The 9,009-nt window shown below is 50.0% G+C and overlaps 1 protein-coding gene across 1 annotated transcript; it reads left to right on the top strand.

The window, feature by feature from the left end:
- Window positions 1-1,364: 1,364 nt before the first annotated feature.
- Window positions 1,365-8,658, top strand: SERTAD4 (SERTA domain containing 4). The gene is made up of 4 exons (XM_068939739.1): window positions 1,365-1,481; window positions 1,847-2,055; window positions 2,476-2,591; window positions 5,792-8,658. The coding sequence occupies exons 2-4, from the start codon at window positions 1,863-1,865 to the stop codon at window positions 6,539-6,541; spliced, it is 1,059 nt and encodes a 352-aa protein (XP_068795840.1). The 5' UTR covers window positions 1,365-1,481; window positions 1,847-1,862; the 3' UTR covers window positions 6,542-8,658.
- Window positions 8,659-9,009: the final 351 nt, after the last annotated feature.

The following is a 9,009-nucleotide window of genomic DNA, read 5'->3' on the forward strand; positions in this document are numbered from 1 at the left end:
TGCTGCATGTTGACATCATGCCAACATTAGGAGACTGATGTCTGACTGTGAGTGATGCCTCAGTGCAGATTAATGAGACGAGTCCACGGGTGCTTTCTAACGACAGTGTAATCCTTTCACGCACGAAATCTATGACTTTTTAAGCTAGTTTGTAGGCTTTTTTTTAGATCTTCTCCTTAGGTCAGCCGACTCACCCACTCGTGGTTTGGACCAGACTTTCCATGTGTCGGCACTCAGCTGGCAACCCAAGGGGCAGGGAACAATGTGTATTGTCTGTGTCATGGCTCGTTCCTAACGGGCCGGTCCGGTGGCCTGGGGTTCCTCGTGTCAGCGTTTCTTTCTCCAGAAAAAGCAAGATGGCATTAATGCGCTACTCTGAGAAAAGGGGCCGGGGGTCACGTGTAACGTGTGCTTCCTTGCCTGTAAGCCTGGTTCAAGCTAGAAAATAATTTGATTATGAGGAAGGGGTTTATGCATCTCTTAGTGCATTTGCGGTGGCGCCTGGTGGCCTTCACCGAGCTAAATGCTCAGGGATTTCAGCTGACTTCCCATTCGCCTCCCGTCCTCTGCCTCAGCGAGGAGCGCAGCGCAGACCCGGCGACGCGCGCAGCTCAGGAACAGAAAGTTAGTGCGTGCTGGAAGACCGTTTCTTAATAACGTAGCAGCCTTGCGCATTCTTCAAGGATTTAAGAAAACAACCGGCAGATGTGAATGATTTATTCTTCTCCTTCTCCTGCTGCCGTTTCTTTTCTCCCCCCCCCCCCCCGCCCCCGACTAGACAGAGCTCCGCCGCTAACGCAAACAACCGCCGGGCTTCCACCTTGCCCACCTGCGGCCCCCTTCTCGCCCTGCGCTTGGGCCCTTGCGTCCCCCCCGCGGGAAGATTGCACGGGGAGGAAACTATATCCCGCTTTCTTCGAGAGAGGAGGAGGAAGAGGAGGAGGAGGAGGGGCGAGGCTGCGGCTCGGGGCATTGTTCCACGCGCCTCTGCCGGGGAGCCGGTGCCGCTGGACTCATCCCCGGCCCCTGGCGGAAAGTTTGCTCGGTGCGCGGCGCTGCGCGGCGCTGCGCGGCCCGGCTGGCGGCGGCAGGAGGCGGCTCGCAGCCCGGCGCTGGCCCTGCGGTCCCCGCTCCTGTTTAATATTCTGCCTTGCTCCGCCGATGTTGTGCTTGGCTCCTGCGGGACTGCAACTCACGGCTTGAAACCGGAGCCAATTTTCTGTCTTAGTCTCGCAGTGTTTTGACTGGAGGCAGATCCAGTTCAGTCCGAGCGGGGCTAGTGGAAACAACTACCTAAGTCTCTTCTGTCTGTTCCGTTTGGGAGGGAAGAAAGAAGAAAGAAACGCAATCCCCAACTGGTGTGTGCGCGCACACACACGCACACGCACACACACACACACGCACACACACCCGCCGGTGCCGAGCGCGCTGTGCCAACGCCACCGGGAGAATATGGGAAGCGAGTGAGCGGATCCGTGCCGGTGTGTGAGCGGTGCCGGGCCGGGCCGGGGGGCAGTGGGGGGACCCCGCGCCCTGTGTGGGGAGGGCTCGGTCGGGGCTCGGCTCTTTTGCTTGCGACAAGGAGGGAGGGGGGAAAAAAAGAAAAAAAAAAAAAACAGGTTGGCAACGTACGCGTGCCCGCCTGTGTGCATGATGCATCTGCTCCGGCCGCGGCGGAAAGCCCCGGCGGAGGGCGGGCAGGTGAAACGCGGCGGCGGCGGGCTGCGGGGGCACCGGGAGGGCGGCTCGGCTCGGCCCGGCCCGGCTCGGCCCGGCCCGGCTCGGCTCGGCTCGGCCCGGCTCGGCGCCGCTGCGCGGGGCGCTGACGCCGCTGCTTCGCTTCCAGGTGCCGGGCGCCCGCGATGACCCTGGTGCTGCCCATGCAGCGGCTGGGCCACCCCATCGCCGCCGCCGCCGCCGAGGGAGCCGCCGACCTCGCCGCCTGCCGCGCCCTCTGGGAGCCGCCCTGCTGCGGCCGCCCCGGCCCCGGCCCCGGCCCCGGCCCCGGCCCCGGCCCCGCCGCAGCCCCGGCCCCGGCCCCGGCCCCGGGCGCAGGTAGGCACCGCCGCGCCGGGCGGCCGGGCTGCAGGGGCAGGGGGCGGCGGGTTTGGGGCAGGTGTATGAAACCCGCTGGTAGCGAGCGGCGGGGGCGGCCGGGGCGCCCTGACCGGCGCAGCCGCTCGTCCGGCTGGCTGGAAAGCGGGGAGGAAAGTTTTGCCCAAGCCGCCAGGCCGGGGGATGTGTCGAGCCTGCCAGCGCTGCCCCTTGAGACGGTCCTCGGTGGCCCGGGCCAGCGCACGTTGCGCGCGGTGTGTGCGTGAGGCAGGTGAAGGTTTTACTTTTGATCGCTACGGACATATGCGAAAATATGTGGTGGAGCTCTCCTGTAGCGAGAGAGGGAAATGAGAAGTATTTTGTTTGGAGAACCTCCGGCAAACCGCATGTCATTTGTCATATCTGATTTATTGCCCACAGGATCACATTACAGGGGAATTTCAAATCCTGTAACAACACCCAAGATCACATACTTTAAAAGGAAATATGTGGAAGAAGAGGATTTTCATCCACCACTCAGCAGCTGTACACATAAAGTATGTTTTCTAGTAGTCATTATTTTTACTCCGAGTTTCAGATGCTTAGTAACGCTTGACTGACCCATTTCCAGAAGGCTGAAATACTCCACTGAAATTAGGAGAATGATCCAGCTGTTTGCTTAGAAATGAATAGTTCTCACTTGTTCGCATTTATTGTTTTGTTGTCATCGAATGGCTTCAGAAGGAAAGGCATTTCTTCAGCTATAACAACTGTAAATGTAAATGCTCAGAATAACTTTTGTGTTCTTAAGAACATAGTTTTGCTCTTAAGTAGCTTACATCATCTTTATAGAGACAGTTCTCTAGAGTTTAAACACCAAAAATGAACAATGTAAATAAGAAGGATGCATGTTTCCCCATTCACTCGAAACTTTTTACAGAGGGGAAAATAATAATAGGTTCCATATAGCCCAAACAGGTATAGAGTTTCTCTAGAGAAACAGAATGACTTGAGAGGGAGTTCAATCTCCTTCAGTATTTAATCCTGTTTATAGAAAAGCTAATAACTACAAAAGAACAGATTAGGAAATGAAAAATATATTTTTTTTAATTAAAGCTCTCAAGAGAGGGACTAGAGCAAACACTTCTCAGGCCGGTGAATACATAAATTGAAGTCTAACTTTTTATGAGAGATTTTATGCCCTTGCTCAGTCCTGTAAGGAACTGAACACCTGCACTGATGTGCTGAAGGCTAGCTTGCACCTTGAGACCTCCTCCTTACCTGACTGGATCATACCTGGCCCATGGTACTCCTGTGCTATCCGTTTACGATTGGAGATAGAGATGACATAATACAATGTGATTAAAGCACTGCTCAGGGAAGGCAGTAGTACCATGAGAGCCCCAGAGGCAGAAGCCAAAACAAAGCAAGAGGCAGAGCGAGTTTCTACATTATCTTCGCTTGCATTGCAGTTCCCACCTGGAGAGGCAGCCTCTGAGACGAGATGGGATTTCAGGCCTCATTCATACCACGGGCACCTCCTGGGGAGGTTTGGCCATTTGGATCCTATTTCTCCGGAGAGATTTTCACTTAGGAGAAGTGAGCAGTAGTGACAAGCTCGCTCCCCCAGGACCTCAGGATAGCCAAAGGAGTTTTCAGCTACAAATAGTATTGGCTGGAAGTGAATAATTGACCGGAAGGTGAAAAATTGCCCTGTCGTTAATTCCAGAAGATGTTTCATCTGCTTTCAGAACAATGAATAAATGGCACAGAAGGTGCTGAAAAATGTGCTCTATTTATACATATATGTACATATATATGTTGTGTGTGTGTGTGTGTGTGTGTATACATACGTTCATACACACATCATTCTCTAATTTCAGCCAACTCTTTTCTTGAATAGATTGTTGGATTTTTGTACCAGTGATTATTTGCCTCCTAAAAATGAACAGTTGCTTCTCCTTTTTAATAGCATGAAAAACAGCTGTAGAGGTACTGGTAAGATAGACCTGTCTCAGACATCATTTTGTGCTATTGTAGAAATGTATCATGTCAGAAATCTCGGGTCACCGATTTGTGCTTTTCGGCACAGATACGTTTTCTACTCTGCAGCGCTGAGCTCTGGGGGAGGGAGGATTCCCACCAGATTTCTTTGAATTCCTTACACGTTTTTATACCTCCTCTGCCCAGTAAAGAGCGAGCTATGTTCTCGGGTTACTTCTTCCCACGGCGGGTATGACGGTAGGGCCCTGGAGCCCCTCTCCAGGACAGCTGGCAAAGCATTTGTAGTGGAAGGCCTTTGACAACTTGTAACTACTGGTGGCTCTCCAGGACATATCTCCAGGAGGATCTCAGTCCAAGGCTTATGGGTTTGCTCAGGGATTTTATGGGTTCACTGGCTATTAATGCAACATAAAGGACACAAATTAACCTATAGGCTTAATGTAATTTAAAGTGAATCATTTATTGCAGCAGATTACTCCTTCTAACACAGAAGAGTTTCAGCTGGGAACGCACATGGCAAACACGGCCAATTCTTGTTTTTATGAGGCAGTGTGCTGCTTCTGAGCCTGCAGACAGGCCCAGGCTGTGGAGAGAGCTGGAGGGCTGAGGAGAGCTGAATGGATGTGAAAAGCAGCTGTGCTTTAAGCTCTTTCAGTCCTCATAGCTACGACTTCCACTCTGCAAAAATGCTGTAACCATGTGGGAAAGGGAAGAATGATCGAGCCACGGATGGGGGGGGGGGGATTTAGAGCAGCCTCTCTTTGTGCTGTGCTTCTCTCCTCCTACGCAAACTAAATTCTTACTAAAAATGAAAATTAGTTAATACTGCTTACAGTAGCACGCATTACCCCCTCTCTGTTTGGATTCCCAGGGTAGCGATTACAGCGCTGAAGCCAGGGCCTCCTGGGGGCAGTAACCTGTTCGTGCTGCCAGTGCCGAGAAAGGCAGTCCTGGGAGGACCGTGGAAGGGAGAACAAATCCGCGGGCTCAGAGCCAAGCTTTTCTCAAATCCCTACCCGCTCTTAGTTTCCTGACCTTGTCCCTGCCGACCCGCGTTCCCACCGAGCGCGCAGCACGCAGGGTGCAGCGTGCGGGCCGACAGCTGCTCACCAGATGTGGCGATGCTTTGAGACTGGCTTCCCCCTGCCTTCCTGCCTGCGTGCTTTCGGTGCGCAGGAGCAGTCCGAGGCAGCCTGGCAAACAGAGACCTCCTCACCGGCGGGCCCGGGCCCCGGGCGGGGGATGAAATGCCCCCGCGCCGGCTGCGCGAGGGCCATGGCCACCGACCGGGATCGGCAAAGCTTTCACAGCGGTGGGGCTGCAGGGGGGGAGCCGTCGCCTCGGCTCATGGCTTTGTCGAAGCCCCACGGGGGACAGAATTGGGTCTATTTACATCAAAAAGCCCCCGGGGATCGCTGGAGCAAAGCTGCCCGACAGTTTTACAGTCTAACCCAGAATGCAAATAAAAAGCTAGATTTGTGCGTCCGGATTTTGCTCTCACGTCCTGGATTGGTGCCCTGTTATTAGCTCTCGGTGGGTAACACTAGGCTACTTATCTCCTAAATCTGGGTAAATTTTGTGGCCAACAGAAAGCAAGTCCCCAGCTACACGGGTGTGCGCCACAGAGCCAGTTCTAGGTGCTGCAGTAACAGAATGAGAAAAGTAGTGGCCCAAAGTGACAAAATACTGTGCTCCATTTGTTTTCTCCTTGCCTGGATTTCAGTTGCGTATCCTCTATCTTTTGCATTTTCAGACCATCTCGGTGTTTGAGGAGCGGGCCCATATCCTTTACATGTCTCTGGAAAAGCTCAAATTCATTGATGATCCTGAAGTCTACCTGCGGAGATCCGTCCTCATAAACAACTTAATGAAAAGGATCCATGGAGAAATCATCATGCAGAACAACTGGTGCTTCTCCACTTGCTCTTTTAGCGGCGCCTCGCCGCAAGAGTGGTTCGTGCCTCAGGACTGTCCCTACAGAAAACGGCTTCGGATGGCGAAGGAAGAGTACGAAAAGTTTCACGCCTGTTGCTTCTATCAAGAGTGCGGCAGTCACTACTTAAATCTACCCTACTCTGTTAATGCTAGCACGGAAAATACTTCCTCCTCCTCTTCCTCCTCCTCCTCCTCTCCCCCCATTTCCTTGCCAAGCTGTTCCCAGCAGGTGGATTATGACATTGGCAGTGCCCCTTCGTACAGGAGCGATGACCAGATACCTGCTAATGAAATATTCCTCACTAATGCCAGGTCTCACGGTAATCAGGAAAAGGCAAAATTTAATGATGAGAAAGAAGGTAATGAACCTGGCCGAGACAGCGTCACCCTAAACTGTGAACCTGTAAGAGGCACCCATGCCCTTGAATGTAAAGGCAAATTTTATGATTATTTTGAGACTGGATGTAATGACAAGAGCAACACAAGTGAATCTTGGAAAAAATCCTTAAGGAAAAAGGAATCTTTACCAAGTAACAAAATGTGCTGCAGCAAAGGAAGTAAAATATGAGGCATCTTGCTTGCTCTGCTGAAGCATGCGCCGCATGTCCATTTATCTATCAAAATTTTATTTTGAATGGATTTTTTTATAGTTTTCTACAAGTGATACAATCATGCCACAAACATTACATGTAGTCTTAAATGACTGGAGAGCAAACTGCATAAAGCGCCCCTATGATCTGCATCAGCGGGCTATTTATAAATATGGAGACTTCATAAGGAACACAGTTGCATTACTGCTTAACGCTGTAGCGCATCCAGCTATAGTGTAGCTTTTGTTACTGAAAATACCAATCTACCAGATGGGGAAAACATATCGCTTTCTATATCCCTGCCCCCCAGAAGCCTGCCATTAATTAAGAAGAACCTCCATTACGTTTTCCAGGGAGTTGGAAGTCTGGTAAACAAATTGATGCAGCCAGCAAGGGTGCTGTGCTTCTTGTAACGCAGTATTTGCTCTGACAAAAGACTGGCTACGCGGACGGGGAGTAAATCATCCTAACGCTCTTGAATTCCTGGATTCAGCGTCTCATTCAACTGACAAAATAGGACATAGCAGAAGGAAATACCTGTTTATGGGATATTAATCAGAAACACAACATGCAGCTCAAGCACTTGCACGTTTTCACCTCGGCTGTAGTAACTAATGAGGCGCTTGTTGTTATACAGGGCAGGTTTTTTTTTGGTGCCTTACTTTTTGTCTTAATTTTTGCCAGCGTGAAAATTAAGTATAAATCAGTGATACAGCAGGGATTTAACCTAAACAGAAAAAGAAAAAAAAAGAAAAGAAAAAAAAAACCAGGGTGGATCAATGTTATTAGAAACCTTTAACCTTTCAAGTACTGAGTTCAACTTCCTATTCAAACATCTCTGTTCTTCCTTTTTGATGCTCAATTGCTTTTTGATTTGCCATCCTTAGGAAGGGATTTAAGAAACAATAGAGAGATGTCTCTTGTAAACAAGCATTCGATGCTTGAGTGTTTCTATGGCAACTGTCTGTTGCTGAGGCTCTTTTTTTTCTTCTTCGTATAATGAAGTTCATGAACCAGTGGCATGTTTTATACTTTATTCTGTTTCGCATAATTTCTCTCTTTTAGATTGCAAAAGCATGTGGGAGTTTTATATGACTTTTGCTGTTGATTTAAAAAAAGAAAAAGAAAACAAAAAGCACAATGTTAATCAAGAATGTGGCGATAAACATGATTTTATCCGAATGAATGTAAGGTTTTTAATTTTAAAAAAGAACATTTTGGAGAAATGAGCTGAGATTTCAGTGGCTAAGGACAAAATTGAGTCATCTCTAGGTAAACCATTTGCAAGCGTCTGCTATTTGAAATACTCAGAAGACGTTAGCCAGGGCTGGACTGAGAGTATTGCGCGTCTCAGATCCACCAAATTAATTAGTTCCCACAGTCCCCTGAACAACTGGCAGGATGTGCTCGGCAAAAAGAGCCACATCCCAGCCACGGCTGACTCATAATAGCTGCCTGTTCCCACAGCGTCGCGCATCCAAGTAACATCCCCGCTGCTTGGTCCGTGGCCAAAGGGCGAAATTCACCCTGGCGCTGGGCAGCGGCGGGCTCCCCGCAGGGCACCAGCGAGCCCGGGGCGCCCCTCGTCGCCCCCGCCGGCCGCGCGGAGGCTTTCCACGGGGCAGCGCTGGTCTCCGAGCTGCCGCTCTGGATGGACAAGCTCCCCAGCTAAAGCAACCCCAAAGAGACTATCATCTAGGACATAAATCAATGATAACCTTCATGTGGTCAGGCAAGCGGGGACTGACGAGCCGGTAAGGGTTATCATTGTGGAGAATGACAAAAAAAGAGAGTATAAATCCCATCTGATTTCTCCAAGACAGAAGCTTTTTTATTAATAATAATAATAATAATATTAAATATAGATCTCATTCATACAGTGTATGAGTAGGATCATCATTTAGACGTTTGTCCACAAGGACCAATTTTTTTAAAAAACTGATTTTTCTTGTGTAATACCCGGATAGTCTAGTAATGTCTGCTCTTTTCCAATATTTGATAAACATTTGATGTTTTAAGCTTAAATATTAGATGCTTGTATACTAATGTGTTGTTGTAGTAAAGTGAGAGTTCCTTGATATATATATTTATTAAAATGACCAAAATTCATTTTAATTTTCCATCTCCAATGGCTACTGGATCCTTTTCCCCCATGTTCCCCTCCCTCACCCAAGCAAATACCATTTAATCACACTGCTCCAGGGCTGAGGAGCTTATGCTGCAGTTGACCCCCAGGTTGGGTCCAGGAGAGCACGCGGCCTTGTCGGGTCTTAGGGAGCCTTTGGGACACAGCCTGAAGGTGCGTGGAGAAGCAGCAGCTGTCACTGCGGGCTGCCAGGAGCAGCCAAGGAGGGCGTTAGGCCAAAGGTGGCCCAGGCCACAGACGAGTTTTGGGGGGCTGAAAGCTTTTTGTCCTTAAAGGGCTCCTTGATCTGCAAGGGTGAGC

Source organism: Struthio camelus, chromosome 3 (genome assembly GCF_040807025.1).
Source record: "Struthio camelus isolate bStrCam1 chromosome 3, bStrCam1.hap1, whole genome shotgun sequence".
NCBI classification, from domain to species: Eukaryota; Metazoa; Chordata; class Aves; order Struthioniformes; family Struthionidae; genus Struthio; species Struthio camelus.

Excerpts from the sequence above, each read along its gene's own strand:
- SERTAD4 (XM_068939739.1), top strand. The coding sequence starts at position 1,863 with ATGACCCTGGTGCTGCCCATGCAGCGGCTGGGCCACCCCATCGCCGCC. Across the intron at positions 2,056-2,475 it reads GGCCCCGGCCCCGGGCGCAG|GATCACATTACAGGGGAATT; the intron begins GTAGGCACCGCC and ends TATTGCCCACAG. Across the intron at positions 2,592-5,791 it reads TCAGCAGCTGTACACATAAA|ACCATCTCGGTGTTTGAGGA; the intron begins GTATGTTTTCTA and ends TTGCATTTTCAG.